Consider the following 20,695-nt stretch of genomic DNA (forward strand, 5'->3'; position numbering starts at 1 on the left):
TTCTCAAAGTGATTGCCGTTTTAAATTGAAGGAACAGCTTTTTTCACTTACGACTTAATAATTTTACACTTGTTATAAGCAGTGAAAGTAGACATTGCATGCCTATTATGTTCGCTCTTCTGTTGGCAGAACAGGGCAAGTCAATGAGTCATGTCTACAGTACTTAGTCGCTACTAGATAAATAGGGTTAATTAATTACAGCGAGAAACGCTTTCGTATATTTTATCAAACCGCAGTACACATATATGATTTTCATTTATTCAAATTTATTGGCGGGTTTAATACGAACCAACATAATGACCTGCTCCCAGTTGGCTTGTTAGCTCAGTTTGTAGAGCACTGCACCGGTATCGCAGAGGTCATAGGTTCAAATCCCGTACGGACCTAACATTTTTTCAGGCCTTATTTCCACCTACTAGATAAGTAGGGTTTATCACTGCGAAGAACGCTTTCATACATTTTATGAAAGCGCAGTAAACATATATTATTTTCATATATTTACCGAGTCGTCGCCATCATAACGCATTTTAGTGTCTTAGTCAAAAATTGTCTTCGGTTTTTAAATGTCATCCTTTCGCGGGATTTCGCAATACTTGTACTCGCGGGTTTCATAATTTGCCCGCTGACCAAAATTACTGTTTACTCTTACCCCCGACGAACGCCTTCGAAATAGCGTCACCCGACTGAGTATGTTGCGAAATCGTTTTCATCTCCCCTCCATTATAATTACCAAGAAATATCGCGGTCGATTTTCCAGGAATATTGTCACCGCAGAACAAGTGACAGCATTTCAAGATCAGGGTGTTATCTGCATTCGAGGTGTTTTCGGAGAATGGATCGAAAAGTTGACGAAAGGTATCGAGAGAAACTTAGCGAATCCTGGGAAACTAAGCGAGTGGCTCAAAAGTGAAAACTCAGAGACATACTATTTTAATGATTTATTGAACTGGAAAAAGATTCCAGAGTTTAAGGAGTTTGTATTTGAATCACCAGCCTCGGAAATAGCGGGAAAGTTAATGGATGCTCAGGTGAGGGACGCAAGCTCATAGAGCTTTGGGTGGCTTGCATCCGTATTGAATTTAATTTTCCCCTCTATCCAGCTTGGGAGCAACTACAGAATACAGGGCCATTGAGGTCCACCTTGAGATTTCCGAACAGTCCATACTACTGTAAAACAAAACCGTATTTCCAAAGGCAATCGACTCCTTACCTTTAAACCCCTGCATTAACACATGTGGATTAAACTTAAATATCATGAATACCCCACCCGACCCAGGCATTGTTCAAGTTCCTCACCCCAGGCAAAGAGAACAGTGAAATACCTGTGGCTTCCCGGGGGGAGGTGGGGTGAATGCTGAAGTTTTTGATTAACAGCTGCATTACTCAGAATGTGTAGGTGATAGAGGGCAGTGGGTGAGCTTTGAAGGTTAACAGAATTTTCGCATGGGTGTTGAGAGTGCGTCTGCATGGAGTTGAAGATTTCAGGGGAAACTGCTAAGAGTTGGGTAGAACTTCTGAAATTTTGCAAGGTAAACTTGTCTTCAGGAGAATTACTAATGAGATTGTGGGAATGATATAGGGTTAATGGTAGCAAACTAGAAAAAGTTGGAGCAAACTTATATTATTTCAAGAGGTTAACTTGTCTTAGTGAGGGCAAACTAGTAGGGGGTGAAACTGCAATGGTGTGGAGTTGTTTTAACCAAATTTTGATGTTATCTGTGTTCTGTTACCGAACAGATGCACAGCAACATGGAATCTATTTGTTAAATGGAAATGTTTTACCTATGACACAGACAAGCCTATCTCTCTTTTGCTTTTGTTACTTGATTATGAAAATAATAATAATAATAATAATAATAATAATAATAATAGTAGTTTATTCACAATTAATCACACACAGAAAGCACACAAAAACTAACAAACAATACATTAACAACAAAAAATACATGAAAAATTGTGAAAGGAGATAGAAGAGGTTATCCCTTTCTAGTCCACCTCCTTAACATATATAACAATATTAAAAAAATCCTAATTAGTTACCTATAAATTCAAAAGCTATATATATACAATTGGGTATACTTAATATATAATAAAAGTTTAAAATGGTAATCAGTAGAAATCGTGTTTTAAGAAAATTCATTAACTAGCTTATTTCTAAAAGTTCTTAAGTCTTTTGCTTCATGTGGCAAAGTAGACTTTTAATCTCAAATGCGTGATCTGTTCTCACTTTTGATAATACACTGATCTTACAGTTTGCTGTATTTTATCACGAGCACGTTTTCACCAAAGATCCTGGAACAACTCGCACCACTCCTTGGCATCATGACCAGTCTTATTTCCCCGTGGATGGATGGAAGGTAAAATCAAAGGAACTGATAGCTTTGAAGTTAATGAGCAGATTATCAGAATGCCAGGTTGAAAGGCTGTTCACTTTGGGAAGCAAAGGAATTGGGGGGAAAGCGTGCATGGTGAAATGTGGGAAAGGGGGAATTTTATATCAGTATCAAGTGTGGTGTTGAAGTCTTCTACAGGATCACCAAGGTCTTAATTCTCTCTCTTTATGGAAGGGGGATAAACTGAAAAAAAATCTGGTGCTTTGGCCTATCTTTGGAACACATCTTGAAATTGTAGAAGTTCTTGTTGTGCTGAAACAAAGTAACTGGATGATGATTTTAGGAGTAAAAACAGATGATCACATAGATCTTCTTGCTTACACAATTATCAGATGCAATGAAATATATGAAGCTCATATATTTATGATATAATGGGAAAAATCCCTATGGAGTTTTCATGCAAAAATTAATTGTAATAGTCGGGAATTATTAAGGCCTATGCAGGAATGTTTAGTGAAAAGTTTCAGATGAACGGAATTACTGAGAAATATTAATTTCCACTCTGCTTTTAATGAGTTGTCATGTTTTTGTACAGAATATCACAAGTGATCATTATATTTATGATATTTAGCTGCTTCTTATTTGGCTTTTTTATATTTTTATTAACTAGTTATGTAAGATTTTATACATAAATAGGAGACCCTTGATATAGGGTTAACCTCTGGGTTTCCTTTTTCTTAATAACTATGTATTTGTATGTTGTTCTGAAATAAAGTATTGTACAAAACATACATGGCCATGTTTTAGTATTTTCTTCTGTTCAGAATACTTTTCTTTTCTTTGCTCTAGCTCAGTGAACATTTCTATAAAATTCAAAGAGCTTGAAGGATACTCACTCTTTCCACAAAGAAAACTTTTTTTGTTTTATTTTTTTCTTCACAGAATTGTGCATTTTGGATTCCTGTCACTCCTGTGTCCAAAGCGTCAAATTTGACTTACATTGGTGGATCCCACAAGTGGGGTAAATGGTTTAAACCCACAAATTTTGGATCCTTACAGAGTTACAAATACATAAAAGCAGATAACAACAAGGTTTATGAAGACATCCCTGATATTGATGGTCATCCAGAGGCATACAACTTGCTTTCCTGGGACCTTCAGGTAATGGTGCACTGTGTTGAAATGGATAAATTAAAAGGAAAAAATAATTTTATGTCAGTTTGATTTGTTATTTTATTTTATCATTTTAAGGACTATGCTACCCTAATAAATCTGGAACTAAAAGAAAGTAGAAATCAAACCTGTTGAAGGTCAATTTGACCCGAAATTTCATTTGTCATTTAAACAATTTGTACTGAAAAAGTTTCCTGAATAAATTGTTGCAATAAATGTTTGTGGTGACTGTAACACAACAGGTAAGTGAAAGATGACTTACCATTTGAATGCATATGGATTCAGATGCTTTAAACTTAGCTTTTCATGGGCTGAAAAGGTGGCTTAGCCCTTTAACTCCCACGATCTAATTGCTAATTCTCCCTCGTCAATGCTACTAATTTCCTTGTAAATTAATAAAGGCTGATAGTTTCGAAAGAAACTGTTTGGGGCTGCATCGGTGGGAGTAACGAAATAATTTGGATATATCAACAAAGTTGAAATGGTAAATTGGCCACCGTAATGATTACAAAAGCTCCGACGAAGGGCTAACACTCGAAACGTCAGCTTTTGTAATCATGACGGTGGCCAATTTACCATTTCAACTTTGTTGATATATCCAAATTATTTCCTTGTAAATTAGTCTCGAGAATTTGGTGTTAGATCAAGGTAAAAACTTTTACCTGCTCAGTTTGAGTATTCTCATTACCTGTTTGCTGGATAATGTATGGACACTATAGGGAGAAGTTACATGTTAATCACCTCTAGGAGTTACAGGGTTAAGACTGCACTCAAGCCAGGGGACCCATCCCACAGGAGCCTGTCCAAGTTTCTGAAGCACTAAGTGTCAAGGAGCATTGCTTCTCCCCTTGGATGGGTGGTAGTTCATTTCAGCATGTACACTGTACAGATACATCACAATTCTAATGTGATAGGTACAGCAATCTCTCTCCTTGTCTTTGACCATGATAATCTTGCACATGCTTGCACCATGTGCATATATATATGTGTTTGCATTAGATATAGTTTACCCAAGGGCAATAATATTACTAAAATACTGGCCTAGTAATTCACAATTAACTTGAATCTAATTAATTCCTTTAATGTAGTCTTAATGGCGTTGTGCTTAACTTTCAGTTCAACCTCAAAAATTACAGATCCAGGTTCTATACAAAAATATTTACCTTAGTCCCAAAAAATACATTTCTTAGCTTTGCCATCTTTCAGAGTCAAATTGCTATTTTGAAAATACTCTGACTAGCCCATCATAGTTTTGATTTTTATTTTGGATTCTTAACATTATACAACAGCCTGGTGATTGCTTAGCATTCCACTTTCGAATTCTTCATGGTGCAAAGCAGAGCACAGACCCAGATGGAAGAAAAGTGGTTGCAATGCGCTGGCTTGGAGAAGATGCAACATTTGCAGATAGGCCATGGGAACCTTCACCCAATTACAATGGAGGATTAAAACCTGGTGATCACTTTTATAAAAGCGAATCTTTTCCAGTTGTTTGGAGATCAGAAAAACAAATTGGTAATTAAAAAGAAACTGTCATGGTTTTCTGGGGGATCAAGAGTAAACAATGTTGGTAACAGAAAATATCCTTGTCGTTTAACTCTAAGACCCCCATGAGAGAGCAGCATCTTACTTTTCCTTACAATATTACCCCCTTAATCAAACTTTAAGGTCACAAAAAAAAAGGAAATGATCACCAATGAAAGAAGCTCTTGATCGTTAAACAAATTCTCCTTGTCAGCACCTCTGGAAATGTATAGAGAACAGTATGGAGAATCTGCATGCTGATATTAGGGTGTAAAGAGTTAAAAGGTGTGTTAGTGTAGTTTTTCTTTATGTTGTAGATAATAGTAAATTGGCTAACTAGCTTACTCAAATAAAGCTTGGTAGTTAACTTAAAAGTGTGTTTTACTCAGTGTCATGTCTTTGTCTGCGTTGTCTGGACCTTGTATCCTCTCTGTCTCTTTGCCTTGCGGTGGTTGTCCTTGATATGTCTCCATCTGAAGAATCATGTCGACGTCTGGAATATTTATCTCTTTTCTCAAATGAATCACTAATTGACGATGATGAATCATGTCTCACACGCTTAGAATTACTTTGATTAACATCACAGTCATGTGTTCTTTTCCTTGATTGTTTAGATTTCTTATCATACTTGTGATTATCTTCTCCACTATTGTGCCTCTGTTTCTTGCTTTTCTTTTCTTCATCACCATGCTTCTTCTTTTGGTGTTTCTTTTCCTTTTTAGATTTCTTGTCTTTCCTCTCCTTCTTCTTCTTTATCTTATCACTGGCATAGTCCTCGTCTCTTCCAATCCTTTGAACTTCTGTGTTTGAATTGCTAGGTGTTGCAGGATTTGCACGTCTTTCCTATATGCACATCAAAAATATTAGGGAAAGTTGGCAGTATGAATAGACAGTTAAATACTCCTAGCAAACAGAACAGGAAAAATTGACTGTCCTTGCCATTGCTTTTAAGGCGCTAGCTCATCTTATTATGGGAGATCTTAATATTCATTTTTAACATTTAAGCGACAGATATTGAAAAATATGGCAGAGAAATGGTCTCCCTATCTCCAGAGCAAAATTGTAAGATTTTTGTTCTAAGCATTACTGATATTTTTAAACAACCTAAGATTAACAGGAAAATCAAATTTGACTAGCCATTAAAATTATAATATAGACCACTTTCATAAATGGCTGCTGTATAAAAATTCTTTTGTTTAAATTTAAATTAGCCCTTCTGGCCTCGCTTGAGATAATGTATTCTTTTGAATTTTGTACTGGAGAACGAGACCAGTAGGGCTAATTTTAATTTAAACAAAAGAATATTAATCCGGCAGCCATTTATGAAAGTGGTCTATGCGATTGAAGAACTATACCTGTTGTGACCCTGTGGCACCAAGTGTCTCCTTTACAGGTACAGACAGCCCAGCCACCAGAGAAGCTCTTGTGCTGATGAGCAAATAAAACAATATACAAAGGGGTTTAAAAACGTTTTCCATCTGCAGCTGCTGTTGGTGTAATATGTGACTGTGCCCTTAGGGGTTCTGGGGCAAGCTTCCCCACAAAAAAAAATTTAAATCAAGGATCTTGGAAATGTAACATCCAGTATCTGGGCATCAAAAGGAATGCTGCTCTCAGGAATCTATTCTTGACTCATCTGTAGTTTACCATCGTTCCTGACTTGTCAGAATGCTCTGTTTGTGGATAAACCTTGGAAATTTGAAAATCAAAGGTGAAAGCCCATGGAGGGGTTTTAGTGATGTTTTCAGCAGGAGTGCAACTGGTTTTCACAGGCAGGCAAAACTTTCTGAACTGAACTTCTTTATAGGGTAAATTTTCCTCTAGATGCTCAAACCAGGTGGGCAAATCCATAGCCAGTCAATTTACCTAGTGCCTGGCCCTCAATTAAACACCCACCTGAACCTAGTTCTCCCATGTTCCCAACCCCTGAAGCAAGAGAGAGCAGGAAAATGAGAGACCCTGGGAACAAGGTTGCACCTGCCCGTGGGTAAGCAAGACAAGGGCAAAGAGATAATGGCAATTGGTCCTGGAAGGTGGAACTTCACTGCAGGTAACCTACTTTTATTGTGTTCCCTGCAGCAAGTCATGATGTTAAGAATGGTTTCTTTTTATGGAAGAAGAGTTCTTTTCATACATGGAGCTATGTTTTAAGTCGGTTATTAAGTTGTTTTCAATTTGTATCATCTGAGCACAAAGGAGCAAGAGATAAAGGAAGTGGTCAACATATATGATAACTATTATACCAGGTAAAAACAATTTCTATTATCAAAGATAACAATTGTACAAAGAATACTTTCTTTGTTGACTTAACATTACCTTCCAAACCCCATGCCTTGCACCCTTTCGATGTCCATTGAGTCACGTTCCACTTGACCCTTGCGACAAACTTCAGCCAATTCCTGGTGAAACAACTTAAGTATTTAACTGCCTTCCTGAGAAGAAGTGTCAGTTGACATATTCTTAACTCTCCTGGGTAACGAGAGTCACTGTGTGAGTAGAGTTGTGCCAAAAGATCACAACACACTGACCACGGGCCTCTTAATTTAAATTGACCAACCTTTCCACAGTTTTTTTTTTTTTTTGAGTACTAAATGTAGGAACTAAAATTCATAATTCCACTTGAGGAAAGATGTATTGTTTCACTACGACTCCATGCCACATTTTACTGTACATGAACAATGTAACATTAACAACTACAGAATATTTAGATCTTAGTAACCTGTTTTGAAACACCACTTGCTACTTTCTTGGTTGGTTCTCTTCCTCTGAGGAGAAAAAAAAAGATGCATTCCATTTTAATTACTGTTGGTCTTTTAGAAGCAAGAAATTGAATCAAAGAATACATAGCAAGTAATGTGGCCTGTCTGATTGCCGTATTTGTGGTAGAAAACTATATAGTATTAGCATTATATAGTATTATACCATTAAATAATTATTCCACCCCTGCTCAGCTTAATACCATATTATATCTAACATGTGCTGCATCAATATATTGCGGCAAGGGCTGAGGGCATCAGACTGGGCATACCAAAAATCAACATATTGAATTATCATTCTTACCAAATGTATTTAAAGCATTATTTTGATAAAAATAATAATTAAACAAGCAATTATATGTTGTCTCACAGTGCTATTGCAAGGGCCTCGGCTTCCATTCTCTTAACTGCATCTTTTTCCTACGGATTTATAATACAAAGTCAGAAAACCCTAGCATTATATATATCTTATTAACCAAGTGCAAGGGCCGTACTGGGAGAATATCGGCCCGAGGTCTTGACAGTACAGACCGAGCGCAGCAAGGTCCGTACAAAAAAGACCGAGGGCTGATACTCTTCCAGTACAGTCCCGAGCAAGCTTGGTTAATAAGAGATTTATTATACGACTGAAGTTCAAAGGGACACAAGTGCGGTATCATTCGGGACCATTCGGGACAGTGCCTGGTCCAATACGTAGAGAATATTGGACCGGCAATAGAGCATTTTGATTGGTTGATTTTAGTTATTGGCCCTTTGACTGCCCGAGTCGTGTAATAATAAAGCTTATTTTGACTGTTAAGTGGATGTCACATTAACCATTAACCCATAAGAGTGTCTGACGTCTAATTTAACCTTACGATTTCATCCTTGAATCAAATGTGTAGGTCAAAAAATAGACTAAGTAAATGATCACCAACTAAAGAAGCTCTTTTTTGTTAGACAAATTATCCTTGTCAGCATCTTAGGGAATATATCTATTAGAGGACAGTATGGAGAATATGCGTTCTGATGTTAGAATGTAACAATTGTAATAATATTGACTTTATTGGATTACACAATTACTGGTAAAATCAGTATTTCTCATTGTGGTCCTCAAGATCACGAGAAATACATTGTAGATATGTAAAGGGTTAATTAGACACTTAGCCCCATTCCCTTCCACCTATGTGGGTGAAATTCAGTACAATTATGAAATATTTGACTGAAATAGTTTCTTTTTCTTTTTAAACCTTCACCAACATAACCAATGCAACATAATTCTGTATAACTGTTAATTTTTGCTTAGCAGCTTATCATTGAATCAATTGTCTTTGTGCCCATTTTAGTGTTAACATTAACTGGTTCATTACCTCTTGCTTTGACAATCTCGAGTTCCCTTTACCACTTTTTGTGTACCTGGAAAATTTGTCATGAATCACTGTTTAAGTCATGAAATAATAACAGAATACAGAACTTTATTTTACGTGGCACTCCACTTAGCTAAAAGCTACTTTACAGGAAGCCCACAAATAAACATAAAAAATCGCAAAACAAAAGAAACAAAATTTAGCTAACACTCTAAAAATTCTAAAAATAACAATATAATTATAATTTATTTAAGGTCAATAATGTGGGAAGTGGTTGCCTTATCTTCCAAGCCAGTGGCTCATGTTAAAAACACTCTACAATTAAATTTTAGAGAAATATGTACTTGATAAACAAAAAAATTAATAAAAAAAGAACTATAGATATAAGCATATCTATCTACATTAAAAGGACTATTTACCTAAAAAAACTAAAACTTAAAAAGTTTGTCCATTAAAAAAAAAAAGCTAATCTATAAAGAACAGGAGTGGCATGCACAACCTTTAAATGCTAAATTTTTTAAGCATTTCCAACACATGATTGGTTATTTTAATAACCATTTCAAAGTTTCATATTTATGCAGTACACTGTATGCAAACCTGTTCAAGTGGAATATTCTCCAAGGTTTCTAGGTACATAATGCTAGGTCACATGCTGCTTACTTAGTCTAAATAAAATTAGTTTCATCTTATTTGTGGTATTCTGACATCTTAACTGATGACTTCAATAGCAGGTGACAATTTTGCAAGTAATCATGAGATTCACTGGCAAATGATTCTTAAAGGCAACTCTGTTATGGTAACTGTACCACCAACCCTTTCACCTGTTTGTCTTGATAATGAACTTTACGACCAGATCTAAAGAGGCTCTATTGGGTTTTTGATGGTGTGAAATCTGGACACCAACATAGTGAAAAAAATGTCAAAAAGCAAACAAACATGGTGGCTCAATATGATCACACAATTGTTATCTATAAAGGTGTATAAAACATAATAATACAGTTTTTCTATTGTGTTTCCCTCAATAATACCTATAACATCCATATACCTTCTATGTCTGAAAAAGAGGTACACACATGGAGGCAGAAGAGAAAACACTGGGATAAAGATTGCAAAAAGGCAGCAGATTTGAAAGTTTATGCATGCTTAGATTTTGATCCAGGCAAAGTTCTATTTTTTGACACTATATTTAGTAGGACAAAGAGAGATCTCTCAAGTGAGATTCATCAGGTTTCCTTGGGTACAATTTCCTAACAGTTGGTGGAGCAGATAACATATTTGTGCCCTTTCTATTGCAATTTTATAAAAAAAGAAAAATTCAAATTCAACCACAAACTCTGATGATGTGCTGTGTTCTCATGCAAGAATACACACCTCACACTTGCTTTCTTTCAACTATAATCTTTGTCTTTTCTGGAACTCATATTCTGTAACCAAATGTTACTTGACTTTGCAAATACACTTTTATGAAAGTGGACAATGAGATCATGAGAAATACATCGAAGATAGCAAATTGGATCAATGTTACTATAGGTAGTGTCGGCCGACATGGCGACTGAAATGTCCACCGACATGTCGGTCGACAGTCAGTCGACAGTCGGCCAATAGTTGGAAAATAGTCGGTCGACATGTCGGTCGATATGTCGACCAATATATGTTGGCCGATAGTCGGTCGACATATTGGTAGACAGTCGGTCATTATTTGACTGACACTTGGTTGACACTTGGCCGATACTTCACTGACACTTAAGTGATGCTTCAATGGCATTTGACCCATTGTCAACCGTATAGATGTGTTTTGTGTTTCCAATTTTTCAATACCGACACTGCAACAATACACAACCACACGAGTGATGTTCAAACTATATTTACCGATAAAGTTCAGACACTTGACCCATAGACTACCGACACTCAGCCGATAGACCACTGACACTTGACCGATATTCCACCAACACTTGACCAATATTCCACCGAGACGCGACACTCCATCTGTCGGTCAACAGTCAGTCGACATATTGACTGACATGTCAACCGACTATCTTCTGACTATCGATCGACTATCAACCGACTATCGACCGACTATCAACTGACTATCGGCCGGCTATTGACCGACTATCGACCGACCCATCGACCGACTATCGACCAACTGTTGACCGACGGTCGACATGTCGGTTGCCATGTCGGCCGACACTACCTATAGTAAAATTGATCCAGCAAATTTTATTTATCCCCAGCTCTTATCAAAAGTCTACGAGTTTTGGCTGAAAGTGATATAGGCTTACATCCTTTGCAAACAATTTCTGAGAACGGAATAACAATGACTATGTAGATTTGATTCTAATTAATTACCAGTGTAGATCTTTTCCTTTTTGCCACCTTCCCACAGGAGCCTTCACGGAATGACCTAGTAATAGTCAAAAACACAGAGTGAAAAATCTATACATCACGTACAAGAAATTAAACATGATTCCACAAAGTGAAACTTGTTTATACGTAGTCTCAAAGATTTACAAAGAAAGATCCGTAAACCACCTTACTTCGTTTCAATGTTTTGTGACGACATACTGCAGAACAGAGCTCAATCTAACTTAATAATTTTCACTCACCCAAATAACTTTCTCGGTGCTTGTCGAGTTTTACATCTTCCCAGTCAAACTGATCTTGTCCACCACGAACTCCGCCTCTTGATGGATGGTACATTGTGCTAGCGTTACTTTTTCGGGAGAAACTCGACGACTTGAGCAATTAATCTTTAGCCAAGAAGTTTGAAGACATCAAAGGTAAGGGAAGCTACTGGCCGCCATCTTGGTGGTATGCTTTAGTCCCCAGGTTACCTCGGGTATGCAAGGCAGGCATTGATGAGTTGGTTCCGCCAGGAGTGAGCGCATGGGCTGAATAATTTCAGAGGAATTAGGATGGAGAACTTCTAAGAAAGGAACAAATCTGGGTTTCTGGCTCTCATGCATTTCTTTTTTTAGAAATTAAAACTTTCGACAGAAAACAGTGGTTTGAAACAAAGCTGAACCACCGAAGATCTGTCTTTCCCTCTTTCACAGAGAAGAACTCTTTTAGTTTGAGCGAAATGCAAGATATTTGTGATTACGAAAACGAGTGCTAACATCAAGGGTACGCAAGAAAAAAAAAAAAAAAAAAAAATATATATATATATTAAAAGATAGACCAAAAATAAGCTTAGAATAATGTCAGGCTGCCATGATTTAATTTCAATCGGGCATTTTTGCTCATACTAAATTTAGAATTATCTTTTTCACTAACATTGTTCTTAACTTGCTGCATTGAGTTGTGCAAGAACGCACGTACACCCAGCCAGGATAAATCATTTCTAATTAACTTCTAGCCTCAATTCTAATTAGATTCGCAGCAGTTTATAGAAGTTGGGTTTCTGTACATTCGAAATTCTCTGAAACGTGCGTCGAATACAAAGTGCACTGATTCTACCATTCAGATTTTGTTTAGACTTGTTAATTAATCAAGGTGATGGCATTAGAGTTAAAGGAAGCGATTGAATGATACATGTGTTGGTTTTCTCAGGATTTTCTAGTACGTATTTTGGCTTCGTTCCTGACTATGACAGTTGAAGCGTGGCGTCGAATTTTCTTCAGTTCAAGCCAAATTTCACTTTCTGGAAAGATCGGTCAATTTTTGCTTTTCTTTGCGGGGAATGAGTCAGAAATGAAATAAAGAGAAAACAATGTAGTTGAGTTCCGGCACTGCCGGGCTTCAAGGCGGAGTACATTTGCTTTAAAAAATAAAAAATTCCGTAGGAAACGATGTGCACTTTTTGATGTCTAAGTGGTTTCATTCTGCACTACCTGCTAGCGGTATTTTCAATCACCCGCCAAGATCCACCTGCTCCGAAAAACTGCAGCGCGTCATTGGAGCAGACCGGTCAAATTTCCTTGCCAATATTTAATTTATCACACTCCTGGACTCATCGCAATATAGATAAGCGCCTGGAAAGCGTCCAATCAACGTGCTACTCTGATGCCATATATCACCGTCTTCTTAAAACACATTTACTATAGTTCGGTTTGATTTCACAAAGTATTACGTTTCATGTGCGCAAAAATTCTTCGTTCCTTCTGTCCAGCTTAGATACTTGATTCAGAGCCTAATGTAAAGTTGTGTTCGCACATTTCCTCGATAGCATAGCCATTATACATTGGATAATTACGCAGCTTCTAAGCCTTTCCATTTAAAACCTTTTTGCTTCTTTTGACAAAGTTGTTTTGTTAACCTACGTCAATAAATATTAAAAATAAAAAATCGGAATTTCACGTTCTTCTGATCTGAAGGCCGCGACAATAAAGAAGATCAGTCGGGCTTTATTGAAAAACGCGACACGATTGTGTCTAAGGCCATTACATGAGTAAATTTCCGCTATAAGTAGGATTTTCGGGAGACTTTTCGAGGTACAATTTTTTTCTTCTTTGGAATTGTGCGAAAGATGAATTTTCAAACAACCTTCCTGCGCAATCTATTTCCATCTATGACTGACTATTGACATGTTTTTAAGTGACTCTGACTTAATCTGTTTCGATTCTAGTTTCCCCATTATGTCTTACCTTAGGGGCGGAAATTTTATCGAACGATACATATGAAGTCTGGCCAAATCATCGCTGATTGGTTCTGTGTGGATGATTTGTACCCTAGAGGATATGTCATGGCTATATTAGTCCGGTTGCTATTGGTGACTGCTTGGTCATGTGGTTCTATGCCCGCGTAACATAAAAACAAATACGAAGCAAGTCACACAATCGATTCAAATTTGTGCGCTCGCCAATGCATTGCCACCTGCCCCATTCAGTTTTAAGACGTTCCTTGTAGCGCGCACGGCAGTCCAACGAGGAGGAAGATACCACGTATCTGTTTTCCCGTGGCTTGGCAGAATACACGCTTCATCCGTTGTTTTAACGATGGGAGCTACACTTTCCATTAATAGGAAAGATCTGCTTCACGAGTATTCCATATGGAATATGAAAGCTCGCGAGAGTGGCAAGTCCTACCATTGTAAGTGTTGTTATCATGTCAACAGCGACATTCACAGTAAAGAGAACAAGGTGCCTCAAACGACCTGCGATGCCGTTGCTGCATACCTCCACAAATGCGCCAATGTGGGCAAGAAGAAGATGAAATCGAAGATCGAACCAGCACCTTCTAAATCAAGCAAGATTAAGGAAACTGAAACGCAGAAATGCGATCCAGCTCCGCCGCTTCTCGCTCCAACCCAAGAGGTTAAGCTGCCAATCAAGACAACAGAGTCCAAGCAAGTTGTCAGCCAAGGTGTTGATATTCCTCTAGCGAATCCTAAACTACCGATTTCTCAGTCGTTTATGATCAGTAGCGACGCTCTTCGCTGCTTGGGGAATTTCGTCCGCTGCCATTGTAAGAATCTAACGCGCTTCCGTGCATCGGAGGTAATTTTATGGCTACGAGGAGTTGACAGGGCGTTACTACTACAAGGCTGGCAAGATCAAGCTTTCTTGACACCACCCAATCTTGTGTTCTTATTTATGCTGCTTAAGGAAACTCTGTCGGATAAAATCCCGAATCCAGCCCAGTTACGTGCTGAAATTTTAACATGCCTGTACATGGCTTACACTTACAACGGCCCCGAAATAAGCTATCCTTTAAAACCTTTCCTTGTGGATGGAGACAGAAGAGCTTTCTGGGACCGGTGTATGGTTATAACAAACAACCTTAGCGAAAAAATGCTTCAAATGAACAGAGAGCCGAAATTTTTTGGCGAACTCTTGGTCGAACTGAAAAATTATGGTGGATCGTCTATAACTGACAGAAGAGATGGGTAAAAATAATACGCATTGCCATTTGCTTTCTGAAAATCAAATGGTCTCCTGCAGAAAAAAAATTAAGTTTAAATAATTTTCCCGACCAAAAAATGGACGAAGAATTTGGGCCGGCGCTCCAAGTAGAAAGAATATATTTCAATTTCTGAGGCTGCTTGCTAATTAACTATGCGCGTCGCTTTCATCAAAACTAAACTTCCTTCTGTTTTGGAATACTGCAGCTGATTTTATGGAGTTCATAACTTATTCAGCGTATCTTAGCATTGAAAAATTACAATAGCTCTGTAAACAACCCGTTTATTTTACAACTGGCATTTCGACCTTAGATGGATTTTATATTCTTTTTTGTTAATTTTTCCGGACAAATATGAAAGCTCGAAGTTGACAATCTTCACGGTCAAGGATAAAGAACTGGAAAATACATCTGCGGTTTTTGTCGCTTATAAATATGAAATGAAAGTCAAGCTTTGCCCGAAAAACGTGCTCGCGGTCTGAAATTTGGTGAGAAAGTTCCTTTTTTAGGAAAAAGAATTCCGTGCGTTGAAAAGCAGAATTTATGGCAAAAAATTGTCCATCAATCAAAATGTAAAATTCAGATTTTATTCAACACAAAAGAAAATGATCATTAAAATGTTTATTTATAACATAACATCTGTCCCTTGGGGTTTATGCTTTCAGAAGGTGCACTGATATGGTTTTCAAACAGATTTGAGAAACTCTTGATTCTAACAATATAAATGGTCTGAATCACTGTTTAGCTTCCTTCCATTACAGATGCTAGTTATTAGGAAATTAATACACGTTTTAAGCTCGACGCTAACTCAGAAAAGGGCTGAATAGTGTAAGTGGGAAAAGATTCTCACATTGGTTACTTTTGCGCGAGATCTTGCCGTCCATTTCACCATTTTCCGGGCGTTAACACCATAAAGGAAATTCTTCCTTCGAAATCAAACGAAAAAGAGTTAAACTTTTCAAATCCAAAATCTAAACTTTAGGCGTGAAAAAATACCCGGTTTCCTCAGGAAATTACGAAATCCTTTCATTTTGACTACCTAATGTTTCGGTATTAGAAATTGAAACCCAAAGCATCTTTCCTGAGGAACCCCTTTTCTAGCATTAATTTCCTGCTCGCTTTCGTCTACGACTCGCGCACCGTCATCTTCAATGGAATTCGTGCGAAACAGTAATTTGAAATTGAAGAATAATATGCGTATTTATCAAGGATTTCTTCTCTTGCCGCCAGATTGTTCCCTTGTTTCGCACAGATGAAAAGCTTTACTAAGGTTGTATATTTAGCTAATGACACTACTTTCTGTAGTCCGGCATCAACACTCAGTTTCCTTTAGGTCTTGTTCAAATCATCATAGCTATTATTAAAAAAAAAGGTTCGTAAATTTAATGCTTCCAGCAATTCGTGACAAAAGCGAATGTTAATTTCATTATTTCGCGGATTTTCAAGAACCTCTGTGGCTTTGCGGCGTTGAAATTCATGATAAAATGCCTTAGCAGTTTCCGGTCGTATTTCCTGGGCAAAAAGCGAAATTAGCGCAAGTTCTTGTTTCCTTCAGAAATAGCAGCAAAGTATATATCAAAGGATATCTTTAAATTTAATCTGCTGACTTTTCCAACAATCAATCAATGTTGAAGATGACAAGGCTTGTCGTTCAAAGCCAAACCATACATTCGGCCGGCTTTTTGTCCAAGTTCGGAGTACATTGAAATGAAAAAGTCTTTCTCAGCGCCGCACTCCTTTCAACTTGCATCAAATTTGTTTATGCTAAAGCGTTTAATATTTGGATTTGTTTTGGTATAGTCATTCTACCCTTCTGTTGCTTATAGCTAGGAACGCTTGTAAAATTAAAAAGTGGAAATTAAGCGAGCGTTTTTTATTTTCCAAATAAAAATACGAAAAGTGTGGGTAATAAAACTTAGTGAGAGCCTTTAGAACGTAATACAAACTCAATCTTTTAGATATGATTATGAACTAACAGTGTTTCAGTGTTTGTAAAATGGCGCACTAGATAAAAATTATCACTTTTTGATCACAACTGACAATGATCGATAAAAACCGTTCCGGAATCGTAAAACTAATTGAACTGCAAACTAAACACAACAACAACAACAACAACAGATTCTAAGCCTACATAACACCTTCGCCAAGAATTGTTGTCGAAACCGCCGAAAAAAAATAATAATAAAAATAAGAACAAAAAACCAAAATTAATTCTCTGTAAAATTTTTTTCTCGAAATGCTTTAACTATGCACCATAAAGATGATCTGTTCCAAAATGTGAGACATGAGCGACTTTTTCGAATGTTTATTGCACGTGGAATGGAATATATACAGTTCATGCTGTTTGTATTTGAATGTTAAATGCACATTGTGATTTGGAGTATTAGCTTTCGCTTCTAAAAATTCGGATGACATATCAAGACAGTGCAGTTCCATTTATAGAAGTGCTAGTTAAGTCTGAAATATTACCTGTTGGCAAATGCAAACAAAGAAAGAAGTTTACAGCTTGATTAAAAGGTATTTTTTCGTTATCATGCATTAGCCGGCAATCGGGGTACTTTTAAACCACAAGAATGCCTCTAAGAAATGTCTCTAAAAAAATAGCAGAAAGCAATTTCCTTGCGAAAATGGAGTCATTAGGCTGACTGAAAAATAAACATTTTCAAAAAAGCCCATTACTGAAATGGAAACTCATTGTTTTGCTCAGGTTTTTAATTGACAATGATGAAGGCTGAAAAAGCTTGATTGGGTAAAATACTTTTCGGAATTTAATAAAAATGAAAGAGCAATTACGTTAGAGGAAGACTTTTCGAATGAATGTTATATCCGCTGGCTTTAAAACCACAGCTTAAAAACAAGATATCAGGAGTCGTAATGCTTCATATTTTGAGTTTCGAAGGAACAGGCTAGGGCTTGGAAAATAAAACTGAATTCAACTTAGTTCAGTTTTAAATTTTTGTCTGAAAAATACGGATCTGGGTTTCTTTGAACAAGAAGAAAGTAAACAAACAATATTCACAGAGAATGTATGTAATGAACTTTTGATTTTAATAATTAAGAAGAGAAAATTTGAGATTAATTTTAACCTCTTTATGATAAAAAGTCATCCTTGTTGACACATATCATAAACAAAAATTAAAATCCCTCAGTGTTTATAGTTTTGGTATAAGAATCAAAAGTGGGTTTTTCAAGAAAAATGCCATTAAAAATAATTTGCGTCATATTTTTTTGAACGCACACCAGGAAAGCCTCGCAAAAGTTTGATATTAAGGTTATCAAAGGTCCCACTCAGACAAGCGTAATCTCAGCATGCATTATTTATCAACTAACGTCAGAGAAAACGAGTTTTTTTTTAGTGAGAGGAAATGATTTCCATTGAAAAACGCAGTTGCTGCCTAATTGTTCAATTGGATTAAAAATAATTTACATAAAATGTAATGACTGAGTATTTTGAGAAACGTAAATATTGCTCAATCTGGAAAATAATGTCGTTGATTTCGCGGATGAATTTAATATATCACGAAGAGAAAATGCTTCGTTTGGATGGAATCTTCGTGTACATTTTTCTTAGTTAAAGCAATCAAAAATTGAAGTGAGCTTTTCACTAGAGGGAAGCTACTATTCGGAATCAAGTGTAATTTGATGTGGAATCGAATCAAACCAAAAATAATAGAAAATATAAAAATTGGAAAAGAGAAAAACAATTGGCTTTCACATCAATTCAGTTGATTCTCAAACTCTCGAAGTCTTTCAAGCAAGCCACAAATAAAGTTTTGTAGATTTTCTTTACAATGTATTACCACTTCCACACAATCTATGATCAAAACGTTTTTCAAATTGATGAATGTCCTCCAAGGTCACCCAATGGAGTTACAGCAGTCCATCAACTGAAAATCCTCAAGACTGCGTCAACTTCCTTATCCGCAGGGGCCCATTCAACTGAAGGGTCATTGCGAAATGTAATCCTGCAGGACACTTAGATCTAAGAATCAGCACCCATTAAGAAGTGGTAAACTCACGATTTGAAATGAATATGACGCTATGATCACGTTTTCTGTAGACGTTCTTTCATTTTTAACATCCGATTTCGCTCTATCAACGTAACAAGATAAGCGGACAAAATTGGTGTCATCTCACATTTTCGCAGAATCCTAACATAACACTTAATTTTGGCACACTTAAAAGATCACCATAAAATGCAATAATTCTAAAATTTCGAGTCCTTTGCGAGATGTTTTTCGATCCCGAAAAACCTTCTCAGAGGTTGGAATTTCTGAACTTTTCAATATACCATATATCTGTTTCTTTACTAATTCAAATCTGATTCAGAGTGTTTCCGGACAAATAATTAAAGGCCGACGAGGCACATCAAAAGCGAAGATCATATAAAATTAAAAAGATAGATACTACCGAAAGGAAGTTACCAAGGAATAAAATGGTTTGTTGATTGACAATTGTGATCGGTGGATCGTGAAAGTTGCGTCTTAAGCGGTTTGATTGCATCACGTTTTCTCTGCATGATATAAAGATTCTGACAGGGTTTGAGTCAATAGGAGAAAGCCTTGCACAATTCATTAATTTTTCTGGCACTACCTCTTCGAAGTTCGCCTAAACACTCGCGCATATTCCACCCACGCTGCTGTCCAAATTATTCTCGCTTAAAAAACATGCTCACAGAAATCAACATTTCCTTGGCGTAGAAAGACAACCACTGCGCAAATATTCAACCTATAAAGATCTTTCTCCATATATTTCTTGTCAAAAACAATCATCAGGATACTGAAAAGTTTGATTTTGTTGTTTATCTGAACGTTTTAAATGAAATCTGATTCCGCAAATTTTTCTTCTGCCGCTGGCTGTCCACACTTGTCGTGTATCAATGCAGTAAAAGTGTTTATTTGAATGTGGAAAGCGGAATTGTTCAAGTATTAATGATTTCACGGCCTCTGCTGGTGGATAAGATGTGTTCATGTCTAAACTACTTGCCAGGTAGCTACTTAAATATTAATTTGTTTTTCACGTAGTTTTGTGGATTTCGAAAAAGCATTCGACAGCATCCACCGAGAAACTGTCAGCCTTTATCCACCGAGAGAGCCTGTGGCGAATCGTCAGGGCGTTCGGAATACCGCAAGAAATCGTTCTCATCATTAAGAGCTTCTACAACAACTTCACCTGCAAGGTAGGAGGCAGCGACATCAGCTTCTATGTGAAGACCAGTGTGCGACAGGGTTGTTGTATGTTGCCGCTGCTCTCCAACCTGACCATCGACTGGGTGATGAGGCAGACAACAAATGACTAAGCGAGAGGCATCAGATGGACCCTCTTCTCACACCTAGAAGAACTGGACTTTGCCGACGATCTTGCACTGCTCTCACACATTCACCGACACGTACACATGCAAGAAGAGACATCCCGACTCAGCAGCTACGCGCAACAAGTAGACGAAGGTGATGATGCTGAACGTGACAGACCCATCACCCATCACGTGACAAACCCATCACCTATCACGTGACAAACCCATCACCTATCACGTGACAAACCCATAACCTATCACAGTGAACGGAGAAAACCTACCAACTACGGAAGAGTTCACCTACCTGGGGAGCACTGTCAGGCATGATGGCGGGCTGGTAATGACATCAAGAACTGCCTCGGCAAGGCCAGAAATGCAGTTAGAATGTTAAACAACATCTGGAGATCATGCCAGTACAGCATCAACACCAAG

General features: G+C 37.3%; 3 protein-coding genes across 4 annotated transcripts; 2 read left to right on the forward strand and 1 right to left on the reverse strand.

Annotated features, from left to right (window-relative positions):
- Positions 1–638: 638 nt before the first annotated feature.
- Positions 639–5,404, forward strand: LOC111338289 (putative phytanoyl-CoA dioxygenase). Of its 2 annotated transcripts, none has more exons than XM_088741795.1 (4): positions 639–1,028; positions 2,253–2,357; positions 3,276–3,494; positions 4,796–5,404. In XM_088741795.1, the coding sequence occupies exons 1-4, from the start codon at positions 690–692 to the stop codon at positions 5,027–5,029; spliced, it is 897 nt and encodes a 298-aa protein (XP_088597921.1). In that variant the 5' UTR covers positions 639–689; the 3' UTR covers positions 5,030–5,404. The 2 variants fall into 2 exon arrangements, with proteins under 2 accessions (XP_088597921.1, XP_088597922.1); XM_088741796.1 differs by lacking the exon at positions 639–1,028 and adding an exon at positions 1,036–1,529.
- On the reverse strand, positions 4,567–11,972 carry LOC111338299 (uncharacterized). The gene is made up of 8 exons (XM_022944750.2): positions 11,736–11,972; positions 11,479–11,533; positions 9,136–9,181; positions 8,157–8,206; positions 7,750–7,795; positions 7,347–7,429; positions 6,386–6,458; positions 4,567–5,873 (listed from the first exon to the last, which is right to left on the reverse strand). Exons 1-8 carry the CDS (start codon positions 11,827–11,829, stop codon positions 5,412–5,414), a joined length of 909 nt encoding a protein of 302 aa, XP_022800485.1. The 5' UTR covers positions 11,830–11,972; the 3' UTR covers positions 4,567–5,411.
- Positions 11,973–13,896: 1,924 nt separating this feature from the next.
- LOC111338288 (cyclin-dependent kinase 5 activator 1) lies at positions 13,897–15,606 on the forward strand. The gene has a single exon (XM_022944737.2). It carries the CDS (start codon positions 14,067–14,069, stop codon positions 14,958–14,960), a length of 894 nt encoding a protein of 297 aa, XP_022800472.2. The 5' UTR covers positions 13,897–14,066; the 3' UTR covers positions 14,961–15,606.
- The last annotated feature ends 5,089 nt before the right edge of the window (positions 15,607–20,695 follow it).

The sequence above is a fragment of the Stylophora pistillata genome, chromosome 12, assembly GCF_964205215.1.
Source record: "Stylophora pistillata chromosome 12, jaStyPist1.2, whole genome shotgun sequence".
Classification (NCBI taxonomy): Eukaryota; Metazoa; Cnidaria; class Anthozoa; order Scleractinia; family Pocilloporidae; genus Stylophora; species Stylophora pistillata.